The sequence below is a fragment of the Ornithorhynchus anatinus genome, chromosome 1 (assembly GCF_004115215.2).
Source record: "Ornithorhynchus anatinus isolate Pmale09 chromosome 1, mOrnAna1.pri.v4, whole genome shotgun sequence".
Classification (NCBI taxonomy): Eukaryota; Metazoa; Chordata; class Mammalia; order Monotremata; family Ornithorhynchidae; genus Ornithorhynchus; species Ornithorhynchus anatinus.
In genome coordinates this window covers 59,968,126-59,994,451 of record NC_041728.1, presented here as the reverse complement: position 1 = coordinate 59,994,451, position 26,326 = coordinate 59,968,126, and the positions used below count along the sequence as shown (strand labels likewise).

At 45.6% G+C, this 26,326-nt stretch overlaps 1 protein-coding gene across 2 annotated transcripts in view; it reads right to left on the bottom strand.

The window, feature by feature from the left end:
- EVL (Enah/Vasp-like) overlaps nucleotides 1-25,555 on the bottom strand; it is a 162,272-nt gene extending 136,717 nt beyond the window's left edge. The window contains exons 1-2 of one of the 2 annotated variants that reach the window (XM_029070418.2): nucleotides 25,445-25,555; nucleotides 20,750-20,891 (exon numbers count right to left, since the gene is read on the bottom strand). In XM_029070418.2, the coding sequence (XP_028926251.1) occupies nucleotides 20,750-20,772 (23 nt within the window). In that variant the 5' untranslated portion in view covers nucleotides 20,773-20,891; nucleotides 25,445-25,555. The remainder of the gene's footprint in view (nucleotides 1-20,749; nucleotides 20,892-25,444) is intronic. The other variant, XM_029070426.2, reaches the window with a different exon arrangement.
- Nucleotides 25,556-26,326: the final 771 nt, after the last annotated feature.

Below are 26,326 nucleotides of genomic sequence, written 5' to 3'. Positions count from 1 at the left end.
AATCCCGACTCCACCACATGTCTGTTGTATGACCCTAGGCAAGTCACTTAATTTCTCTGTGTCTGTTCCCTCATCTGTAAAATGGGGATTAAGACTATAAATCCCCTGTGGGAGAGAGGCTATGGGGCCACCTGGTGCCTGCGTGCAGACACCCTGTGTGGCAAGCAGCTGTCCAAAGGGCAGGAAGAGTTCCCCATCTCTAGAGGGACTTACCACCAGCCAGGGCTTAGGGACAGGAGATGCTCTTTCCTCAACTCACCTCCCCACCATCCTGACCCACGCACGGCAAGGATGGGAATGAGGAGCACAACCCCAGAGTTGCCTTTGGGTTAAAGGAGAAAGAGAGAGATGTATTTATATTGGTGCTGATGATGCCTCTTCACATGTTTTGATGTTTAGGCTGTGAGCCCGTTGTTGGGTAGGGATCGTCTCTCATTATTGCTAAATTTTACTTTCCAAGCACTTAGTACAGTGCTCGGTACACATTAAGCACTCAATAAATACAATTGAATTGAACCTGATTAGCTTGTATCTACTTCAGCGCTTAGTACAGTGCCTGGTACAAAGTAAGTGAGTAACAGATACTTTTTACAAAAACAAAACTTCACCCTTGCCTCCCACATCAAAATCAACCTGGGGTTTAAGAAGGCTTTTGACCATGACAAATGTCGACTCTCCTCTGTGCGATGACTCTCCCTGTCTCTTCCCGCTAAGGGAAAGAAATACCTGCATGTGACTCCTGGGGGTTGGACTTGACCTCAGTCAGTATCAATTCCCCTTGCGGGGCTCCCCTCCCCGCACTGCAGGGCTAGGCCAAGGGGATTCTCCTCTCCATTTCCTGAGAGGCAGTGTGGCCTAATGGAAAGAGCACAGGTCTGGGAGTTCGGTGACCTGGCTTCTAATCCTCATTCTGACATTTGTCTGCTGTGGGACCTTGGCCAAGTTAATTGATGGTATCAACTGAGTACTTGGGAAAGCACAATAATAATACAATACAAAAGAGAACAAAACTGACCTCAAGGAGCTAACAATCTAGTGAAAGAGACAGATATTAAAATTATATATTGGGGAAGCCTTAGAATTTGAGGCTATGTACATAAATTCTATGGGGCTAAGGGTGGAGTTAAGATCAAATTGCTTTTGGAGGAACAGACCCCAGTGAATAGGCAATGGAGAGGGAAGGAGAACTGGGTGGAGAGAAGGATGACTGAGGGAAGATGTCTTGGAGGAGGTGTAGTTTTGATAGGACTTTGAAGATGGGGAGAATGGCAATCTGATAGATCTGAAGAGAAAGGGTGTTCCAGGCAGTGGGGGAGAATATGAGAAAGGGTTTGGCAGTGAAAGGGAAGAAATCAAGGTGCGTGTCAAGAGTAAAATGTGCGGACTGGATTGTAGCACAAGATCAGTAAGGTAAGGTAGGAGAGAGAGAGAGAGAGCTGACTGAATGGCTTAAAGCCAATGGTAAGGAGTTTCTGCTTGTTGCTAACTTGGATGAGCAGCCATGAGAGGTTTTTGAGGGTTTTGAAGAGTGGGTAGATGTGCACAGAATGATTTGTTTATTTATTTTAGAAAAATGATCTGAGCAGCAGAATGAAATATGAACTAGATGGGTGAGAGGCAGAGGCAAGGAGGTCAGTGAGGCCAAGTCGCTTAAATACTCTGTGCTTCAGTTTTCTCATTTGAAAAATGGGAATTAAAAGTATGAGTCTTGTATGGGACAGGAAGAGTACAGGCTTGGGAGTCAGAGAACCTGAGTTCCAATCCCAGCACCATTGCTTGTCTGCTGCATGACCTTGGGCAGATCACTTAGCTTCTCTGTGCCTTAGTTACCCCTCATCTGTAAGACTGTAAGCCCTATGTGAGACAGAGATTGTGTCTAACCCAGGTATATTTGATCTAGCCCTGGCCTTAGTACTTGGCACATAGTAAGTGCTTAACAAATACCATGAGAAATACTACAATAACAATAAAAAATATTAATTATAATTATTAACCCTCATCCACTAGCGGAGATTTTTTTCTTCATAACGATGCCTTCCCCGCCCCTCCTGATCACAGCTGGTTGTGCAGAAGGCAAGCAGGGCAGGCAAAATGGGGGTGACTCAAAACTGCTCCCCAGCCCCTGCCCCTCACCTACATTTTACTCTGAAGCTGCCTCTCCCACTGCCAGGCCTGTAGTAACACTTGGCCTTTTAATGGGTTTCCTCTGGCTGCCTCCTCTCCTAGGGACATGCTATTTTTAACGCATTCTGTCAGGACGTCTGCCAGAGAAGCAGATTTGAGTTTCCGCGTCTGCAGCAAAACATGCCGGCCTAGGCCTCGGTCCAGTGGATTAGCGCTAGCTCTGGGTTCTGAACCTAATTTGAGTCTGGACAGCGCCTTGAAGCATTTTAAAACCCTGCCTTCATCTTACGCTTCTGGAAAAACTCCAAGATACAAATGTGCCTATAAATGTGTCCTCTCTCCAGGAAGAGGGGGTGATGTCACTGAAGACAAATACTCCTGCACTCGGAGAATCGGTCCTGCTTTTATTTTTTACAGTATTTGTTATATGCTTACTATGTGCCAGGCACTGTGGTAGGCTGTGAGCTTGTTGTTTATTGTTACACTGTACTCTCCCAACCGCTTAGTACAGTGCTTTGCACACAGTAAGTACTCAAATACAATTGAATGAATATAAGCTAATCAAGTTGGACCCAATCCAATTCTCACATGAGGCTCTCAGTCTTAATTCTCTTTTTCAGATGAGGTAACTGAAGTATTGAGAAGTTAAGTGACTTGCCCAAGTGACTTGTGCTTGGTCCTTACAGTGCCTGGCCCATAGTAAGTGCTTCAAAATATCCCCCTTTATCATGAAGTGAGAAGGCGAAGCGAAAGGATGGTGCCGAGGTCTGGGGAGGGACCAAGGCAACTGTGTCACTCACAGTCTTTGGAGTAATGTAGCCTGGGGTTTGAACCCAAGACTAAATTCACTTCCCTCTTCAGATGTTTAATTGAGGTCCAGGTGGGCCCTGGCCCCCTGCCAGGGGGTCGATTTGAAAGTCAAGGACCTATCAGCATATTATCAGGCTGACAGAAGGGTGGAGAAGCCTCCTGCCCCTGTGAAGATTCACACCAAACCTTTTCACACTCAAAGGCCCAAGATTAGGAGCCCTGTGAGACCAGACATGTGTCTGATTTGATGATCTTCCATCTATATCAGTGCTGAGAATAGTGCTTGGTATCAAGTAAGCACTTAAACACCACAGTTATTATTACTGTCATCAGTCCTTTATCCCGTTCATCACTCCTGCCAGCAGGTTTATGCCAAGCAAGTATGAATGAATGGGACTGGGCGGCAACATCCAGAACAAAAACAAGAATTCTCTTTCTACAGGGTTTGTACATGCATACAAACACACACCCACACAAACATATCTGCATTTGTATATCAATACCCACGAAGTAGGGATTTTTTTATAACTCAGGTTGCTGTTTCTCAGGAAATTGGTTCCTTATACACGTGATACACCTCACCCCACCCATATATTAACCTGCTTTCGGTTTTGAAGATGATGCCACTGATAGCAAGATCCTCTCTGTACGTTGAAGGTAAGCTGCAGGCTGGTGCCATGGTGAATGCAAAGACTGTCCTTGGTTATACTGACATGCTGCACCACTGGGTTTCCCATCATTCCCCTGAGCTACAACCGGGACAATGAGAAGGCAGCAAATACCACATCTCCAAGACTCTCATCATCACACCTGAACTGCAGATGAGATGGTACTGGGGCAGCGAATTCCATGCCATTGGGACTCTGATCATCCCCCAAAGCTCTGGCATAACAGTGAAGGGCCTTTGAATGCAACACCACCAGGACTCTTAGCCGAGCTCCAGCCGGGGCAGTGAGGAGGCAGCTAATGCCACACCTCCAGCACTCTCATCATCCCCCCCAAAGTCTGGCCAGGATGGTGAGGGGGCAGAGAATGCCACTCCACCAGGATTCCCATTGTCCACCTGAGCTTCACCCGCAACGGTGAAGGGCTGGCAAACGCCACACCATAAGGATTCTCATCAACCCTCAAAAGTCCGGCCAGGCTGGTGAGGGCAGAGAATGTCACACCACCAGGACTCTGAACATCCCTCCCTGAGCTCTTCCTGGGACAGTGAGGAAGCAGCGAGTGCCATACCTCCAACACTCTCATCCCCCCCACCAAACTCCAGCCAGGATGATGAGGGGGCAGAGAAACTCTCTCATCACCATCAACTCCCCCAAGTTCCAGTGGGGATGGTGAGGGGGCAGCAGCAGGACGAGCCCACTTCCAGAGTGTGAGTCTTTGACCCACAATGAGCCCAAAACTCTGCTCCTCTGGTAAGGGGCCTGACCCATCTTGTCAATATATCACTGCCTCATTCTCCATATTGTTTTTGTGACTTCTTTCCTTTACCCTTCATTGTGTGTCTGTCACCAGTCGCCCTGCCCTTCCCTTTTCCCTAAATGGTGAGCCCCTTGAGGATCAGGGATGTCTAATTTTCCCCCATGAACTTTTTCTGCAACACTTAAGTACAGTTCTCCACAAAAAGTACTACTCTACTCTAGTATTGCCACTCTGCTTGAAGAGGCTCCCCTCATCTTATTTCCATTTACCAAGCATTCAGCACAGTATCTGGCACATGGGGTGCACATAAGAAATACTACAAACATCACTGTTATTACTATTATTATTATTGTTCAGTCAGTTGGTCAATCATATTGAGCGCATACTGTGTGCAGAGTACTGTACAGAGTGCTTGGGAGAGTACAGAAGAGTACAGAAGCACTTAGGAAAGTAGAGAAGCAGCATGGGGGATAGTGCATGGGCTTGGGAGTCAGAAGATCATGGGTTCTAATCTCGGCTCTACCACTTGTCTGCTGTGTGACCTAGAGCAAGTCACTTTCCTGCTCTGTACCTCAGTTTCCTCATCTGTAAAATGGGGATTAAGACAATTGTGAACCCCATGTGGGAAAGGGACTGCGTCCAACCTGATTTGCTTGTATCCACTCCAGCACTTAGTACAGTGCCTGGCACACAGTAAACACTTAACAAATACCAGAATTGTTATTATTATTACTACAATGCAAAAATAAACAGACACATTCTCTACTATTATTCTTCTTCTTTCACTTGCTAGTTGTTGAGGCTGCTGTGGTTACAACCCACAAGCAGAGGGTCCCTTGGTCCTTTCTTAGGAGAAGGGTACAGCAGGCGGGGGATTGGCAGAAGATCATCAAGAGAAGCAAACTTGCTGGAGGGCCAGGGCAGCTAGGCACTTAATAAAACACACATCCTCTTGGTGCCCAGTAGCCACTCTAGTGTGGAAGACACGCAGGTTGAAAAAAACAATCAATCACTGGTATTTGTTGAGCACTTATTGTGTGCAAAGTACTGCCTTCAAGGAGTTTATAAACTGCAGGAAACCTCATTCATCTCTCTTGGCTGGGGTTACATCACTGTCAAAGTGGCCAAGACTTCCACTTTTTTTTAATTACGGTATTTGTTGAACTCTTACTATGTGTCAAACACCGTCCTAAGTGTTGGGGTAGGTACACTTTAATTAGGTTGGACACAGTCCCTGTCCCACATGGGCCTCACAGTCTTAATCCCCAATTTACAGTTGAGGAAACTGAGGTCCAGGTATCACACATGAAGCAATTGGCAGAGTCAGAATTAGAACCCAGGTCCTTACTCTCTCCACTAGACCACACTGCTATTTCTCTTAATCTCATCCAAATCTTTCAGACTCTGTCCTGGGGAGAGCATGGCTCAGTGGACAGAGCCTGGGCTTGGGAGTCAGAGGTCATAGGTTCTAATCCTGGCTCCGCTGCTTGTCAGCTGTGTGACTTTGGGCAAGTCACTTAACTTCTCTGTGTCTCAGTTACCTCATCTGGAAAATGGGGATTAAGACTGTGAGCCCCACGTGGGACAACCTGATCACCTTGTATCAGGTGCTTTACACATAGTAAGTGCTTAAGCGGGCAGGAAAGAGGAGGCCCACCCAGCCTGCTCTCCAAGGACCTCCTCTCCAGCACTTCTTGGCTCCCATTAAAAGCCAGACTTGGGATGAAGACCTTGGGCATCTTGTCCCGCTCATGACCTGGAAGCAACACATGTAGCTTACATGCGACACGCAACCAGCTATGCAATGCAGCATGATGACATCATACAGAAAACTGTGTTAGTCTGCAGAACCTAGGGCATTTCATCAGTGGGGATTGGTGGGTGATTCCTGAAGCATCCCTCACTCCATAGCCCTTTCGTTTCCCTCCTCGCTCGGTCCTGCTTCCAAGCCGCCCAAAACATTTAGTTGCCATCTCCCAGGGCTTTTGTCTTGAAACTCCAGTGTAAATCTTTAGGCACGGAGTGTGTCACATCTGCCATCCCAGCAGGGTCACCCCAACCAACTGACACTCACCCCTTGGCACCAGGATGGGACTGGGGATGAAAAGTCACATGCACGCACCATATACACACATGCAGCGTGGCTCAGTGGAAAGAGCCCAGGCTTGGGAGTCAGAGGTCATGGGTTCGAATCCCGGCTCTGCCACTTGTCAGCTGTGTGACTGTGGGCAAGTCACTTCACTTCTCTGTGCCTCAGTGACCTCATCTGTAAAATGGGGATTAAGACTGTGAGCCTCACGTGGGACAACCTGATTACCCTGTATCTACCCCAGGGCTTAGGACAGTGCTCTGCACGTAGTAAGCGCTTAACAAATACCAACATTATTATGTATGAGCTTGAGTGCCCGCAAACACACTTCTCACTCTCCTGCTTGTTTTCAGGTTTCATTATTCTGGGCGCACTGTGCGCCCCCTGCCGGTTACCCAGTGGACTGGGGCCGGGCCTGGCACTGCACAACTACCTCTCACCCCCCAGTGGTTGCCCATCCACCTTGGCATCAAACAGAAACTCCTCACCCTTGGCTTGAAGACATTTAATCATCTCTCCCGCCCCCCCCCCAGTTTCTCTCCTCTTCCTTAAACCCAGCCCATACACTTCAATCCATCGAACTTATTGTATATAGCATCATACTAAGCGCTTGTGAACATTCGATACAAGATAACAGACACATTCCATGCCCACAACACATTTTCACTCCTCTGACGGCAACCTACTAACTGGGCCCCGATCTTGACTCTCTCACCGTCGACCCTTTGCTCACGTCCTTAGTAGCTGACAGACCACCACTGTCCCATCTTCACTGCCCTTCAAAATTAGTATCTCCTCTAGGAGGCCTTTCCTGACTAATCTCTCATCTCCCCACCCTACTTTTTCTCTCTTTTGTATCACCTCTTCCTTTAAGTCCATACCTGTTAAGCACTTTGGTCTTCACCCCTCTCCCACAGAATTTATGTACAAATCTTCATGCTCAGTTGCTTCCCCCACCTGTAATTCATTTTAATGTTGCTCTCACCATCTATCAATGATATTTATTGAACACTTACTGTGTGCATAGAATTGCACTGAGCACCTGAGAGAGCATAATACAAAGGGGCAGGTATAGAGGATCCCTGTCCACACACACCTTACCTACTCCATCGTACTGCACTCTCCCAAGTGCTTAGTACAGTGTTCTGTACAGTGAACTTACATAAATAATATTGACTGATTGACTGAAGTAGTGTTTCCACCAAAGTCATAGCTCTAGCCAATGGATGACAATGGAAAAGCAGCATGGCCTAGTGGAAAGAGCATGGGCCTGGGAATCAGAGGGCCTGGGTTCTAATCCTGGCTCTGACAATTACTTTCTGTGTGACCTTGGGCAAGTTGCTTAACTTCTGTGTGCCTCAGTTCTCTCAACTGTAAAATGGGGATTAAATACCAGTTACCCCTCTTTAGACTGTGAGGCCCATGCAGGACAGACACCACAACCAACCTAATTAACGTACCTACCCACTGCTTGGAACAGTATTTGACACAGAGTAAGCACTTCAATGTGATTTTTAAAAAAACCTCTACACATAAACTAGCCAGGAGGGCATTTCCCAAATGAATCATATCTTGGACCTAGCTCTGATGGGGTTTTTATTTCTAGTCTGCTCCCACTTTTCCTGATGCCCACAACAGGCTTGTGTCTTACGATGGACAGACTCCCTTGAAACCCAATGCTCAGGACAGTGCCTGGCTCACAGTAAGCACTTAACGAATACCACAATTATTATCATTATTACAAGCTAATCAGCTTGGACACAGTCCCTGTCTCAAATTGGGCTCACAGTCGTAATCTGCATTTTACAGATAAGGAAACTGAGGCACAGAGAAGTTAAGTGACTACCCCAAGGTCACACAGCAGACAAGTGGCAGAGTCAGAATTAGAACCCAGGTCTTTCTGACTTGCAGGTCCGTGTGCTATCGACTAGGCTACACACATTCACACAGTTGGATAAGATTCACTGAGAGAGAAAATGAGAGAGGAGAGGAGGAGAGAGAGAGGAGTAGGTAGAATGATAGTATTGCTATCCTCGACCAGCCTGGGATGGAGTCCACCATAAAATTCCCAGGTTCTCACTTCCCCATTGGCCTTCAGGCCATCATGGAAACCGGAATGAAAGGCTGAATCATTTACTCATCTTCCCCACATAGGGACCAGATCTGCAAGCTTGGCAGAGAGAACACAGCTGAAAGTTCTTCCCCTCCACAATTCCTCATTTTTTATTATATTTATGCTTCTTATTAGACAGCCCTGGACCAAGGTGACATCAGTACATCTCTTTACCATGCTGCAAGGAGGATTTACCTAAACCATTTATCAAGGCTGCAGTGTTTCCGCATCTATCAGGGACTCAGTCCACACTTCTCGATCTCCTGAGCCCTCCTTTTTTATGGCTTATAAGTGCTTACTATGTGCCAGGCATCGTACTAAGCTCTGGGGGGTAGGTACTAGCTAACCAGGTTAGGCACAATCCATGTCCCTCTGGAGCTCACAGTCTTAGTCCCCATTTTACAGATGAGGGAATAAAATAATAATTGTGGTATTTGTTAAGCACATATTATGTGCCAGGCACTGTACTAAGCGCTGGGGTGGATACAAGCAAATTGGGTTGGACACAGTCCCTGTCCCGCATGGGGCTCACAGTAATAATAATAATGTTGGTATTTGTTAAGCGCTTACTATGTGCAGAGCACTGTTCTAAGCGCTGGGGTAGACACAGGGGAATCAGGTTATCCCACGTGGGGCTCACAGTCTTAATCCCCATTTTACAGATGAGGTAACTGAGGCACAGAGAAGTTAAGTGACTTGCCCACAGTCACACAGCTAAGTGGCAGAGTTGGGATTCGAACTCATGATCTCTGACTCCAAAACCCGTGCTCTTTCCACTGGGCCACGCTATTAATTCCAATTTTACAAATGAGGGAACTGAGGCACAGAGAGGTGAAGTGACTTGCCCAAGGCCACACAGCAGACAAGTGGAGGAGTCAGAATTAGAACCTATGGTCTTCTGACTCCCAGGCCCATTCTCTATCCACTATGCCATGCTGCTTCCCCTGCACAGAGAAATAAAGTCACTTGCACACAGTCACACAGGAGACATGTGGCAGAGCCAGGATTAGAACCCAGGTCCTCTGACAGTATCCACTTGGCCATGCTGCTTCTCTTTTATGGCATATATTATGCACGTATTATGTGACAAACACTATCCTAAGCACTGGGGTAGGTACAAGTTAATTAGGTAAGACACAGTCCCTGTACCCATCTCTGGCCTCCCTCTCTAAAGAAATCATTTCACCTCTCACCAAATCCCTAGTCTCACCAAATCCCTAGTGTAACACAAATGCTTTCCAAACTTTTGGTAGGTTTTAGCAGCCCCTGGCTGTTAAAGCATCTTAAGATCTGTTGGGAACAAGTTGGTAGGACAGCCATGATTTGGGACAGGTTAAAAACATATCTCCTTATCACTTCTGTAATTTGCTGGATTGTTAGAGTCCCCGACCAAAATCTGCAAAAGCGAAATCTGAATTCCGACAACAAAAGCTCTGGCCCTTCCTTGCTGTAACACTATTTAACACCAGCTGGACTACTAGTTTAACCACCCTCTACCCTGAAAGGTGGAGAAATGAACAGATTTTGTTAGGTTAGGAAAGCAGGGGTCTTCTAGATGAAACACGTATTTCACTATTTTAACAGGGAGTGGCTCAACAGCTAAAATGTTTATTGATGAAACCGATGGGGTTGACAGAAAACATACTTACAAAATATGAATACTTTTCAGCCATTCCACTTGGCATTATCCTTGACTCCTCCCTCCCTTTCCACTTCTATATTCGGATTGTCACCAAATCCTGCCAGTTTTTCCTCCATAACATTTCCAGATCCACCCCTTCCTTATTCATCCAAACAACCATCCCACTGGTCCCAGCTTGACAACTTGCTTCAGCCTCTTCCTCCATCTCCCTGCCTCCAGTCTTGGCCTCCCTCCAGACCAGATTTCACTCTGCTACCCAGATCATTTTTCAAAAATATCATCTGTAAAATCTCTCCACTCCTCAAAAACCTCCAATAGTAATCCATTCCTCCCTGCATCAAGCACAAAGTCTTGACCATCGATTTAAAGCACTCAGTCAGATGTCTCCCCTTCTAACCCAGCTCACACTCTTCATTCCTCTCATGCTAACCTACTCACTGGTTCTCATTCTGGTCTCCCCCACTGCCAAGGTCAAGGTCCAATCCTTTCCCCTCCCTAGAACTTCCTCCCCAGGCAAATCCACTAGACTCTAACTCTTCCTGTTTTCAAAGCCTTTCTGAAATTACTTCTCCTCCAGGAGACTCCCTGATTAACCTGAAATCTCCACACTTTATATCCTTAAAATTGCCACTTCAGCCCCTCCTCTCCACTTCTCCTCCAGGGCTCGGTACAGTGCTCTGTATGCACTTAATAAATACTATTAATACTCAGTACTAAGTACTCACAACCCTCCAGAGCCCTTATGTACATACCTTATTTCTCCATCGCTTGCCTCTCCCTCCAATCCCCTGGTTTGGAACTCCCTCCCCACATTAGACAGATTATCGGTCTCCCCACACTCAACTCCCTTCTCCTCCAAAAAGCCTTCCCTGATTGATTTCCCAGCACCCTGAGCCATATATTTCCATCAGTCCACTGTAGCTTTTATAAACTTATTTATGCCCATCCTCAGCACTCGTGTATGCCCAATGATGAATTTGAACCACTCTAGCTATAGTTTTTACGTTTGCCTCCCCAGTTAGAGTGTAAGCCCCCTGTGAGCAGGGAACATGTTACTTCCGTACTTCATTCTTCCCCAGCATCTAGTATATTGCACCACAACTAAGTGGGCACTTAGTAAATGAAACTATTACTAATTCTTCTACGTTATTATTTCCTCTTCTTTACTTTAAGTGTCTGCTTCCCCTGCATGGCTGCCTGCTTTCACACCAACCCAGCCTCTGTTCTCTCAAATACTAGCCTCTTCACCCTCTAGGACCCTAGGACAATTCAACCATCTCCTCAGGGTATCAACCGGATTAAGTAGTTATTGCTGTCTTTCACCTCACCTGCAGTGTTTAAACTTCACTGACCCCACCATGGGCCTTAAATCCCCCAGCTCCAATCAGCTCATCCCAGCCCTCCCTCCACTACCACACCTCCCACACTGCCACCTGACCTCTCCCCACCCCTTGCACCAGCCCCACCCCTCCTCCCTTCCCCCTTCCCCATCATTGGTAATCCTGTCCACATTTCTTCACACCTTAACACTTGCCCTCTCCCTTCTTTCCTCCCTGCCATCGTCAACTGTTAGCTCTCCAATAGCTTCTTCCCCGCTGCTTTCAAACATGCCCATGTATCCTCTATTTAAAAAAAAAAATTATTGCCTCATCTCCCTCCTACTATTCCTCTCCAACCACTGTTTCAAGTTCCTCTCCTCCAATTCTCTCCTTAACCCCTTCCAATCTCTCTTCCATCCCCTTCGCTCCACAGAAACTGCTCTCTCAAAGGCCACCTGTGATCTCTTTCTTGCCAAATCTAATGGCCTTTACTCCATCCTAATCCTCTTTGATCTCTCAGCTGCCTTCGAAAGTCGACCACCCCCTTTACTGGAAACATTATCCACTGACACTGTCCTCTCCTGGTTCTCCTCTTATCTCTCTGGCTGCTCATAATAATAATGTTAATAATGTTGGTATTTGTTAAGCGCTTGCTATGTGCAGAGCACTGTTCTAAGCGCTGGGGTAGATACAGGGTAATCAGGTTGTCCCACGTGAGGCTCACAGTTGATCCCCATTTTACAGATGAGGTAACTGAGGCACAGAGAAGTGAAGTGACTTGCCCACAGTCACACAGCTGACAAGTGGCAGAGTGGGAGTCGAACCCATGACCTCTAACTCCAAAGCCCTGGCTCTTTCCACTGAGCCATGCTGCTTCCCCGTGTTCATTCTACCATGGGAACCTCCTCTGCCTCCCACTCTAAGTGTGAGTGTACCTCAAAGTTTAGTTCTGGTTCCCCTTCTATTCTCTATTTACACCTACTCCCTTGGAGAACTCATTCGCTCCCATGGCTTCAACTACCACCTATATGCGGATGAAACCCAAATCTACATCTCCAGCCCAGATTTCTCACCCTTTCTGCAGTTTCACATTTCCTCCTGCCTTCAAGACATCTGTACTTGGATGTCCTCCCATCACCTCAAACTTAATATGTCTAAAACAGAACTTATCTTCCCACCCAAACCCTGTTTTTCTCCTGACTTAACCAACACTGTAGACAGCACCACCATCCTTCATGACTTGCAAGCCCCTAACCTTGGTGTTATCCTTGACTCCTCTCTCTCTCTTTCTCATAATAATAATAACAACTCTGGTACTTAAGCACTTACTATATGCCACACACTATTAAATGCTGGGGTGGATACAAGCAAATCGGGTTGGACACAGTCTCTGTCCTGTGTGGGGTCATAGTCTCAATCCCCATTTTACAGATGAGATAACTGAGGCACAGAGAAGTAAAGTATCTTGCTCAAGGTCACTCAGCTGACAAGTGATGGAACTGGCATTAGAACTCATGATTCTCTGGCTCTCAGGACCATGCTCCATCTACTACTCGTGGCTCAGTGGAAAGAGTATGGGCTTTGGAGCCAGGGCTCATGAGTTCGAATCCCAGCTCTGCCACTTGTCGGCTGTGTGACTGTGGGCAAGTCACTTAACTTCTTTGTGCCTCAGTTCCCTCATCTGTAAAATGGGGATTAAGACTGTGAGCCCCACGTGGGACAACCTGATTCCCCTATGTCTACCCCAGCGCTTAGAACAGTGCTCGGCACATAGTAAGAGCTTAACAAATACCAACATTATTATTACTACTCCATGCTCATTTAATTCTCAATTGGACCCACATATTCAATCCATCACTAAATCTCATCGGTTCCACCTTCACAACATTATATCTGCCCTTTCCTCTCCATCCAAACTGCTACCACATTAATCCAATCACTTATTCTATCCCATCTTGATTACTCCATTAGCCTTCTTGCTGATTTCCCAGCCTCCTGTCTCTCTCCACTCCAGTTCACACTTTACTCTGCTGCCCAGATCATTTTTCTTCAAAAGCATTCAGAATGTATTTCCCCACTCCTGAAGAAGCTCCAGTGGCTGCCCATCAACTTCTGCATGAGACAAAAACTCCTCACCATTGGCTTTAAAGACCTCAATCACCTTGCCCCCTCCTACCTCACCTCACTCCTCTCCTACTACAACTCAGGCTGCACACTTCACTCCTCTAATGCTAACCTTCTCACCCTACCTCAATTTCATTTATCTCACCACTGACCTCTCGCTTATGTCCTGCCTCTGGTCTGGAACATTCTCCCTCCTTATATCTGACAATTACGTTCCTCCTCTTCAAAGCCTGATAGAGGGTACATCTCCTCCAAGAGGCCTTCCCTGATTAAGACCTCCTTTCCTCTTCTCCCACTCCCTTCTGCATCACACTGACTTATTCCCTTTATTCATCTCTCCTCCCAGTCCCATGGCATTTATGTCCCTATCTCAATTTATTTATATTAATGTCTGCCTCCCCCCTAGATCTTATGCTCACTATGGGCAGCGAATGTGTCTATTATATTGTACTCTCCCACGCACTTTATACAGTGCTCTGCACCTAGTAAGTGCTCAATAAATAGAACTGAACGAATAGAGTGCTTATTCATTCAGTCGTATTTATTGAGCGCTTACTAGGTGCAGAGCACTGTACTAAGCGCTTGGAATGTACAATTCAGCAACAGATAGAGACAAACCCTGCCCAACAATTAAAATCACATCTCTTCCAAGAAGCCTTCTCTGGCTAAGCCCTCATTTCCCCTACTCCCTCTCCTTTCCTCATCACCTTGGCATTTGGATCTGTACCCTTTAAGTACTTGATATTCACTGTACCCCCACAGCACTTCCGCACATATCCATAATTTATTTTCAGTGTCTGACTGCCCCTCTAGTCTGTAAGCTTCTTATGCACAGGGAACATGTCTACCAAGCACAGCCTGGTTGCACTGTAGCCTAGTGGAAGGAGCACGGGCCTGGGAGCCAGAAGACCTGGGTTCTAATTCTGGCTCCACCACTTGCCTGCTGTGTGACCTTGGGCACATCACTTTACTCCTCTGTGCCTCAGTTCCCTCATCTGTAAAATGGGGTTTCAATAGCTATTCTCCCTCCTAGTTAGACTGCGAGTCCCATGTGGGACCTGATTCTCTTGCACCTACCTCAGCACTTAAAGTAAGCACTTAAATATTATTTATTATCATTACCAACTCTTGTTATATTTTATACTCTCCAAGCGCTTAGTATAGTGATTTGCAAACAGACAGTGCTCAATAAATGCCACTGATTGACTGGATTGTGGGTTCCTTGAGAGATCGTGTTTACAAAGTCTATGGAATTCACCTTAGTGCTTAGTACAGTGCTCTGCCCATAGTAAGTGCTCATTAAAGATGATAGATTGATTGATCTCAGGGCTCAGCAGACAGAAGTTGCTTATCCAATGTTATTGTTATTCACCGATTGATAACACTCAGTTCTTCCCTAACATGAGGGTTATATTCTTGATGAACTTCATGTGAGAAAAACTCACATTACAGTGTGTGCATCTTGACTGAAGCCACTTATGTGTCCAACCATTTCTTCCAACAATGCATTGTGTTCTAAGCAGATGGGTTCGTGCAGCAGGAAGAACATTCCCCAATTTTCTACCAGAATTCTACTCAGAATGTCTGCTGAAAAGGTACAAATCCATGGTATTCATACATTCCCCAATTTTCTACCAGAATTCTACTCAGAATGTCTGCTGAAAATGTGCAAATCCATGGTATTCATTGAGCACTTAGTCTGAGTACAGGTACTAGGCAATTGGGAGCATGTAATAGAGTAGACATGATCCCTGTCCACGAGGAAGAATTAAAGAGCATCCTTGTGGTGAGAAGCAATGTGGTCTAGTGCCTGGTAGTCAGAGGATCTGGGTTCTAATCCCGGATCCACCACTTGTCTGCTGTGTGGCCTTGGGCAAGTCATTTCACTTCTCTATGCCTTGGTTATTTTATCTGTAAAATATGGAATAAGATTGTGAGTCCCATTTGGGACATGCACTTTGTCCAATTTGATTATCTTATATCTAGACCAGCACTTAGAACAGTGTCTGGCACCTAGTAAATGCTTAAACCCCAGAAAAAAAATACATTCTTAAGGGAGAAAAAGCTTGCAAAATGAATCCCCCATGCTTTCATGACAGAGCAAATAGCTTGAAAACATTTACCTCTTTCTAAAGAAAAGTAACTCTAAGTGTGAGGCCATGCAGCCTTTGAGGTTGAACAGACCATTTCCTTGGGAAGACAGAACTGACCGGGCCCTCTGAGCCTCCCAACAAGAAAATCTCTTCAGAAAATGAAAATGCCACATGACTCGGTTCCCCAAAGAGCTGGAAAAAGTCCTTGGAATCGGACCCAATCACTCAGACGCTGACCCTCTGTACCTGAGGAAGAACGCTGGTTACAGTATCTCTCTTCTCCTCTTTCCTGCAGCTGCTCCACATTCCTGTCCCCCTCCGGCAGAGAAGCAGCAGGCACCACTGGTTTCTGGACAGAAGCAAGATACTCTTGCTTGGGTTTGCCCACAGTGAATCTGCTGTTTCCTCCCAGGTTTAAGGTCCACCTCATCAGCCGTGATGAGACTTGCTGCCTCTGTCAGAAATGCCAATAATTCAACAATTCTTTTTCTCAGACTTCCCAGGGCGTATGGTCTAGATACACTCCATTCAGCTGGCCCAGCTGATCCAACCACTCAACTCTGCCAATGGCACCCAAGCGAAACCGAGTTCTGACTGGAATGGGCTTGTGGTTTCCAGCTGGGCTCGAGGGACCCCTGACTGTGCGCCCACAATTTGGGGATGCTGCCACCATTGAGTCCAGCATGTGGGAGCTGTAAATTCCTGGTTCACCTAATTGTCCCTCCCTCCCAACTCTCCTTTCTCAGACCCCTTGCTTGTGCTATTCCCCCAGGAACACCTGGTCCCTGTCAAAATCTGCCAGACACAGTTCTCCCCGGTGTCAAAGCCCTCCTAAAATCCCAGCTCCACCAGAAAGTCTTCCCCAAATAATTTACAAATCCTAATTGCTAACACTCATTGACTTTCTGCCCATCTTCAGTTCTTTTGTTTAAATGTACGTTAAATTACTTTCTCATCAACTTCAACCTGACATATTCATTCTACTATCAGTTATATCCTCGTTCATCCTCCTGATCCCATGCTTCGTTAATCATTTCTGTAAGTTGCTTGAAGACAGGTTACATATGTTTTGCTTCTGTCGTCTCCTCCCAACTGTTTAGGCAAGTGGTCTGCAATCAATACTGTGAATTGATTGAAAATGGCAGGCCCCAACCTGGGAAATGTTACCTCCATTCTGGGCCTAGGATGGGCAGTCTTGGGGCATGTCTCTTGCCCCCATGGCCAACAGCTTTGGGTGCAGGATGGGAGGGAAAGTGGCAGTGGAAATGTACTCAAGATTGCTCATCCTCTGTTGGAAACACTCGTCAACTGGTGCCTAGATTGACCTGGGATTTTGAACTTCTATGGAGATTTCTGAACTCAGTTTATGACAATAATAATAATGGTATTTAAGTGCTTACTCTGTATCAAACACTGTTCTAAGCACTGCAGTAAATACAAGATCAGGTTGGACATAGTCCCTGACCCACACAAACCCTTAATCCCCATTTTACAGATGAAGTAACTGAGGCCAAGAGACGTCACACAACAGACAAGTGGTGGAGCTGGGATTAGAACCAAAGTCCTTCTGATTCCCATGCTCTATCCACTAGAGGAACATGCTTTCCAGTTACAGATAGATAGCCAAATCTCCATCCCCGGCAAAGTGGTTTAGGACAGTAGAGTTCCCTTCTCTAGAACCAAAGAGAGCCCTTGAGCTTCTTGAGATCTTCACTACCATCCAGCATTGCCATTTCTCATCCACATTTCACTGGGATAGTGCAGAGAAGTCAGTTTGAACATCTTGAAATGTGTGGTTCTCCAGAATAAAATTCTGCAGGGAGTTCTGCCGAACAACTCTATTATATTCTTCCAAGCATTTAGTAATCAATCAATGGTATTTATTGGGCAGTTTCTGTGGGCAGACCATGGTACTAAGAATTCAAGAGAGCTCTAGAATGTAAGTTCCTTTTGGGCAGGGAACATGTCTACCAACTCTGTTGTACTGTACTCTCTCAGCACTTAGTATGTTGCTCAGCACATGGTAAGTGCTCAATGAATACCACTGACAGATTCAACAGACTTGGTATACACGATCTCTACCATCAAAGGAGCTTATGGTCTAGCCGGGGAGAGAGACCAAATGAATTACAGGTAAGGGAAGCAACTGAGTATAAGGCTATGTAATAACTTGTGCAGGTGTAGGACTATGTAGGGTGAGGCAGTGAGGAGGAAAAATAGGGTGGAGGAGATGAGAGTTTAGTCATGGAAGACTTCCTGGAAGAGAAATGATCAGTACAGTGTTCTGCACAGAGTAAGCATTCAATAAATACTTTTCAATGGTACAAAACAGGGAGGCTATGTAAGCTGGTCGGAGGGAGGGCAAGGTGGCTATGAGAGGATTGCAAGCTGTCAATCAATCAACGGCATTTCTTGAGTGCTTGCTGTGTGCAGAGTACTGTATTGAGTGCTTGGGAGAGTACATTCTAACAGAGTTGGTAGACACATTCCCTGCCCATAAGGAGTTTACAGCCTAGAGGGTCCTATCCTCAGGACCCCCCCCCCCCCCCGCCCCCCGGCCTTCCATTTGACCCATGTTGAGCCTAGAGGGCACTTTTCAAATTTTACAGACAAGGGTAAGTGGCTGAAAACCAACCTCACCCACCTAAGCTCTGCTGAGCAGCGAGGAGCCTGCTATTCAACTCCTCTAGCCACAGTACCCTTCTTTTGATTTCCATTTAGTCTATTTGTCCTGGTCTTTTATGTTAAATGCTTTATTGCTCCAGAGTTTATCATTATTTTTTATAATGATGATTATGGTACTTGTTAAGCACTTATTATGTGCCAAACATTGTTCTAAGCACTGGGGTAGATACAAATTAATAACAATAATAATTATTATAATTAATAATAACAATTAATAAAATAATTTGTTAAGTGCTTACTATGTTGCCAATGCCAAGCACTCTTCTAAGCAGTGGAGTAGATACAAGTTAATAATAACAATAATAATTGCGGTATTTGTTAAGTGCTTACTATGTGTCAATGCCAAACACTGCTCTAAGCACTGGGATAGATGCAAGGTAATCCCACATAAGGCTCCCAGTCTTGATCCCCATTTTATAGGTGAGGGAACTGAGGCACAGGGAAGTGCATTGACTTGCCCAAGATCACACAGCAGACATGTGGCAGAGTCAAGATTAGAACTCACATCCTCTGACTCCCAGGTCTGTGCTCTTTCCATTAGGACATGTTGCTTTCTCCAATCACATTGGAAACAGTCTGTGTTCCACATGGGGTTCACAGTCTAAGAAGGAGGGACTAGGAATTAATTGCCATTCTACAGACGTATTAACTGAGGCAGAGCCAAGTGAAGCAACTTGCCCTAGGTCACACAGCAGACATGTGGCAGAGCTGGGATTAGAAACCAATCCTCTGACTCCCAGGCTCATGCTCTTTTCCACTGGTCACACTCTTTCTCTATGCATCTTATGTATTTGTTATTAGTCCCCTCTTTCCCCTTCTATTCTTAGATTATATGCCCTTTGGAGGGCCAGAGACTGTGTGCTTAGTACAGTACTCTGTACACAGTAAGCGCTTCATAAATACCATAACTACTACCTCGCTAACACCTGACCGTACGACACTGTGGGCAGGGGCAGTGGAATCTCCTTGTCTTGGGTGGGCTCAGTGCCTAGGGTCTCTTCCTTCTGTTGTGTAGTGTGGGTTGGGAGCAGCGTCCCACTGTCCTGCTCACGCCCGGCAGTAGCTCCATTCTTGCCGTCAGCTTGTTGGCCCCAGAGACTGCTTCATAGTCTTTGCAGTGCCAGGATGCCAAAGCCATCCTCCTTGGCCAACATCCAAATTCCCCTCTTTAACATCACTGCCCGGGCCTCTCAGAGCCCTGGCAACATGGGTTTGGGAGGGGGGGTAGAGGAGGGAGGGAAAGGGCAGGCAGTCCCCTCATTTACCCACAACCATGAAGTTTAGGGAACAGAAAAGCAGGATCTACTACAGCTTGCTCTTCTTTCTTAGGAAAACCAGCTCCCCTTGCACCCGAAAACTCAGTTTTTCCCCTTATAGTCATCTCCTATCTGGAGATTTGGGAGCAACATTCTGCTTGTTTATATTTTGTTTTCACAGCATGGAATGCTTCAGATGAGAAGAGCTATTAAGGATGCTGATTTTACCCAGCATTCTTATACCACAGAGTGAAAGAAAGAGTCAATCAGTCTTAAAAAAAGATTAAAAAAAAAGACTTCAGCGGGTTAGAAATCTGGTATCACTGGACTGGGATCAGGTACAAACATGCACTAAACAGGTTTGCTCCTCTGTCATTCATTCTTCTTTCAATTTATCTTTTAAAAACCGTGCTTATCAAAACAGACCTCCACACAGTCCCGCTTAAGGATGGGCTTGAAGCGAAGCAATGAAAAGAATAGGAGCAAGGCAGAATCACAAAAGATGCTAATTTTGAACATTAATAATGGCAGCAGCTGCAAAGGCAAGGGAACTCCCATTCAGGAAACACAATCAATGTGCCTCACAAAGAATTCCACGGCCATAACATTATTAAAAACAAGCAACACCACGACATAAATCAAAGCTCATCTATTTGGAGACTCAACATTCTCTTCTGTAACTACCACAATTAGCATTTTCCCTTTCAGCACAAGAATCTTCCAGGTTTACAAAGAACAAAAATAACCCAGACCGGTTTCTGGCAGCACAGACTCGATTTCGTATTTATAACTCAATACTGTACTCCCAGCCACGGACAGGGTGGCTCTTAGATTCACACGAGATATAATCAATTATCAGCCGGCACATCGACATTCAGTTAGCGACCATTTACCTGGATATCGTCTTTACCCACAGCTCACAATGCATGGAACACACACGGCAAAACGCGAGGAGGAAAAAAGATCTTTCTGCCCGAAAGAACTAACTGGATCCTAAGCTGACATTACACAGCAAAAACCTTGCAAGAACAAAAAGCCAGCAGGCTGTTGGAGGAAACAGAAAGCCTACCTGAATTCTTCAAATGCAAACATGGCCTAGGAACCACACAATTTCCTTGAAATTGAAAATAATCTTCTTCACGCCGAAGAGCACCATTTAGTTGGTCAGACGGCCGCAAGATGCATGGTCCAGAAACAGGAGCTTTGAAATACTGTGAAGGGAAAGGTTGATGCCGAGGCGGCTGGCCTGCAGTCTCCTGCTGAGCCAGCTGCTGACATGCAGCAGCTAACAGAGACAGGACATGGAAAACCATGTGATCATTCCAGCAAGTCTGATTAATGCAGTCTACTCCCAATACAGCCTGATATCTCCATTATTTGAGTCAAGCCGGTGGTGACGGGTCACAGCTTAGATTCCCTTTTTTTTTTTTTAAATAATTTTGCATCAAAAACTATGCTGATGTGGGAGGGGGAGTGGGGTCTAAAAAGGATATGTGTAAAATGGGAGCTTTAAATGCTAGCAATCCGCCAACTCCATTAAATATATCCACCTCACTTCCTTACCTTGTCTCTGCCGTCATGGTTCACCTGAATCGCCAAGCCTGCGAATGAACTTCCTGCCAGGGGCAGCTGTTCAGAAAAATTTTCAAAAGCAATTCATCTTGGAGAATCCTTGCCCAGCTTGACTTTGGTGGGCAGCCCGGCCTCTCCGGGCCACTGACTACAACAGGATAAAATCCAGAGTTCAGTTGCCCCACAATGAGAGGGAATGGGGCTAAGGGTCCTTTCGAGTCCTCCCCCTAAACCCCGGCCAGCAAGCCGAATAATCCCTCCGGGCAAACTAGGAAGGCCTGAAGCTAGAGGAAGTGAAACAGCCACCTGGAAATTCTTCAAATGAATGAATTGTTAAAACCCCAGATGTTAAGTCCTGGTTCTGGCTTCAGCTTCATCTTGGGCTTGGAAAGTTTATTTGTGAAAATGATTTTACATCCCTGGGTGTTGGAGACAGGGAAGAGACTTTCAAAATAATAGCAACACCTCAATGCTAGGTCTCCACTAGCAAATAGGTTCTAATTCCGGCTCCTCCACTTGTCTTCTGTGGGACCTAAATCCACTTAGGCCAAAGTGTCGCTTCACTTCCCTGTGCCTCTGTTACTTCAACTGTTAAATGGGGATTAAGGCTGTGAACCCCCATCTGGGACAGGGACGGTGTCCAACCTGATAATCTTGTATCTGTCCCTGTGCTTAGTACCGTGCCTGGTACGTAGTAAGCACTTAACAAATACCATTTAAAAAAAAATCACTCAGAGAATTTGGGTCCCACAGTTCCTCCTGGCCTCAATTATCTGGGTCTCTCCAGTGAAAGGCGATGAAGGCAGATGGACGATTCTGCCAGAGTGTTGGTGTGAAACTGATCTCCCCTTAGCACTGGATCGAGGAGATAATAATAATTATGGTATTTATTAAACACTTATTATTTGCCAGGCACTCTTCTAAGCACTGGGGAGAAATCAGATATTCAGGTTGGACACAGTCCCTGTCCTACATAGGGCTCACAGTCTTAATCTCCATTTTACAGATGAGGGAAGTGAGGCACATAGAAGTTACGTGACTTGTCCAAGGTCAAATAGCAGACAAGTGGCAGAACCAGGAGTAGAACCCATGAGCTTCTGACTCCCAGGCCTGTGTTCTGTCCACCAGGCCATGTCAGGACTCCAAGAGAGCCCTGGTCCTCAATCTGCTCCCTCCCCACCAAATTTGGCATCTGGAGCTCTGGAACAGAAACCTGACGCAGTCCCTCTGGCTCTCTTCAGTTTCAAGGGCAAAGCCTGCAATGTCCTGTCATCCGAAGGACAGGCGCTGGATAGGCTTTTAGTCATTCAGTCAGTCAATCATATTTATTGAGCACTTACTGTGTGCAGAGTGCTGTCCTAAATGCTTGGGAGAGTACAATAAACAAACAATAAATAAACAATAATAATAAATAATAAACAGAAACATTCCCTGCCCACAGTGAGCTTACAGTCTAGAGTAACGATGAAGATTTGCACTGAACCATCCATGGTCCCTCACCCATCCCCTGTGGCCACAATGGTTGGTCAGGGCACGGGAGCAGGCCAAGGTCGTGGGACCCTCATGGCAGCAGCGGCAGCAGACCTTGCTAGGCCCGGATAGAGGTTGCACACCATTTTGGAGTGTGACTCATGGCCACTGTCCCAGCCTCTGGGGATGGGAGGTGGGGAGGCCTTCTGCCAAGAGGTCAGAAGTGGCCCAGGACCAGGGGATGGACTCCTCTGTGGGGTTGATGCCCCCCAATAGTACCCCAGAACAGAGCGGGTAGAGTATAGGGGGCCAAAGGGGAGGTGGAAGTGGGAGCACTGGTGGCATGTTGTCAAGGAGGGAGTAAAAGTCGTGGGGCTTCTGGTGGGAACTGCTCACTTGACACCAGTGTCAGGACATAAATGGCCTCCCTTGCTTGCGGGGCTGCCGTCGGCTGCCTAGATGTGGGTCTGTCCTCAAACAGCTGTCATTTGTCCCTTGAATATCAAGGGAGTGGGAGACAAGGAAAAGTGGGGCTTAGAGAAGGCCTCATGGAGGGGATGTGACTTCAATAAGGTTCGGGCAAGGGGGAGTAATTGTCAGAAATGACAAGGGAGGGCATTCCAGGCCAGAGGAGGGAAACATATCTATCAACTCTGTTATATTGTACTCTCCCAAGTGCTTAGTACAGTGCTTAGTACCTATTTTGATGGTATTGATGTCTGACTACTTGTTTTGCCGTCTCTCCCTTTTAGACTGTGAGCCCATTGTTGGGCAGGGATTCTCTATCTGTTGCCAAATTGGACATTACAAGTGCTTAGTAGAGTGCTCTGCACACAGTAAACACTCAGTACATACCACTGATTGGTTGATGATCCGGGGACCCGCTCAAGTTCCTCCTGCCCTTTCATTCATTCATTCAATCTTATTTATTAAGCATTTACTGTGTGTAGAGCACTGAGGCCCCACCGATGACCAAGTGTGAACACCGAGAACACCACTTGCCGTACTTTACATGAGCCCAGACACCCAAATGGTTGCTGCCTATGATGAACTGAGATGGGGAAACTGAGAGCCAGAAGGACAGAGGAAACTTTTAAAGGATAAGCCCTCCGCTCTCCTACTTAGGCTGTGAGCCCCATGTGGGACAAGGACTGTGTCTGGTCTGATTACCTTGTATCTTTTCCAGCATTTAGTACAGTGCTTGGCACAAGTGTAAATGCTTAACAAGTTCCATAAAAAAAGGATACAGGGAAACAAAGCCTCAGACAACACTGCATCCCATGTCTTACTCTAGACCTTTTTTTATGGCATTTGTTTAGGATTTATTATGTGACATGCATTGTATTAAATACTGGGGTAGATACAAGCTAATCAAGTTGGACAAAGTATATGTCCCATGTTGGCTCATGATCTTAATCCCCATTTTACAGATGAGGTAACTGAGGCACAGAGAAGTTAAGTGACTTGCCCTGGACAAATGGCAGTCAAGTGGTGGAACCATGATTAAAACCTAGTTCCTTCTGATTCCCAGCCACTAGCTCTAGCCAGTAGGTCACACTGCTTGAAGACTTGTGGGCAGGGATCATTTCTGCCCAATTTATTGCTGTGTATGCTAGTGAGCACTTAGTACAGTGCTCTGCACACAGTAAGCACTCAATAAGTACCACTGATAAACTGAAACAAGGATCAGTGGTCATATACAGACCAGCAGGGCAAACCGCATCGGAAAAGGAGTGACTCATTTGGAGCAGGAGCTTTAGGACACAAAGATCGTGACCCACGGAGGCAAAACAAAATCAGGGCCAGGAGCTGCAAACAATTATTGAAGCAGTATGCCTAGTGGAAAGCGCACAAGATTGGGAATCAGGAGACCTGGGTTCTAATCCCTGCTCCATCTATCTGCATTTCCCAAGGGTAAATGACCTAAATCCTCTGTACCTCATTTCTCTCATCTGTAAAATGGGGATTTAATGCCCAGTCTCTCCCTTAGATTGAGTCCCACGTATGACAGACTCTGTCCTATTTGAATGCACTTATTGAATCTAGTGCTTAGTACACTGTTCTGATACAGAGTAAGTGCTCAATAAATATGACTGATTGGCACTTTTTTTCCCTAAAGTTTCACATCAGTTATTTCATTTTATCCTCATAACACCTCGTTGAGGAGAGATAGGAATTATTATCCTTATTTGACAGATGAGGAAACTAAAGCTCAGAGAGGTTAAATAACTTGCCCAAGCTTACACAGAAGGTCATAACAACAGCAACAAAAATGTTATTTATGACACTATATGCCGTCATTCTACTAGTTAGTAAATCGTATGTATTGAGCACTTACTGTATGCACAACACTGTACTAAGTGCTTGGGAGAGTTATAAGTATTGGAGTGGATACATTATACCCAGCTCCAACACAGTCCCTGCCTAGGGCTCACAGTGTAAGGGGGCGGGAGAACAGGTATTTAATTTTCATTTCTCAGAGGAGGAAAATTGAGAAAAGTTAAGCCCAAGGTCATCATCATCATCAGTGGTATTTTTTGAGCACATACTATGTGCAGAACACTTGGTAGAGTCACATAGCAAGCAGCTGTCAGAGCTTGGATTAGAAACCCAGACTCTTGCCTTCCCAGGTCAATTGCAGTGAATGGGTGTTTTAGCTGCTAGTAACAAAAGAATGACAATTTCGGAATTCTTGAAAGGAATGATAAGCAGCAGTACTTACTCAATTTTACAAGTGGGTATCAATCCCAGGGCCAGAGGAGTAGAAATCAGGGGTAGTTTGCTTATTCATTCATTCAATCATATTTATTGAGCACTTAGGGTGTGCAGAACACTGTAGTAAGCGCTTGGGAAGTAAAATTCAGCAACAAGTGGAGACAATCCCTGCTCACAACGGGCTCACAGTCTAAAAGCGGGGAGACAGACATCAAAACAAGTAAACAGGCATCAGTAGCATCATTATAAATAAAAAATAATTAATAAAAATAATAATTAATTTTATAAAAATAAATAAATTAATAAAAATAAATAGAATTATAACTATAAATATGTACATATATACACAAGTGATGTGGGGCAGAGAGGAGGAGCAGAGGAAAAAGGGGGCTTAGTCTGGAAGTTTATCTATTGGATTCCTCAATGTGTGCCAGTAAAAGTATTTCCGGGTTAGTTTAGTTTTGTTTTAGTCTGCAGGACAAATATAGGATAAGAACTGTGTCCAACCTGGTTTCTTGTACCTACCCCAAGACTTAATACAGAGCTTGATACATAGTAAGCACTTAGATACCACCATCACTATTATTTTTATTATTACAGTCATATTAAGGGTACATCTTACCCAAGAGGCCTTCCCCAATTAAGCCCTCTTTTCTCCAAGTTCCCCTCCCTCCTGCGTCATCTATGCTCTTTTAGATCTGTTCCCTTTGAACATTTGATATTCACCCACCCTCAGCCCCACAGCACTAATGTATATATATTCATCTTTTCTTCAATGATACTTTTGAAACGTTTACTATATCCCAGGCACTATTCTAAGATACAAGATAGCTTGGACATAATCCATATCCCACATGGGGCTCACAGTCCCAATCCCCATTTTACAGAT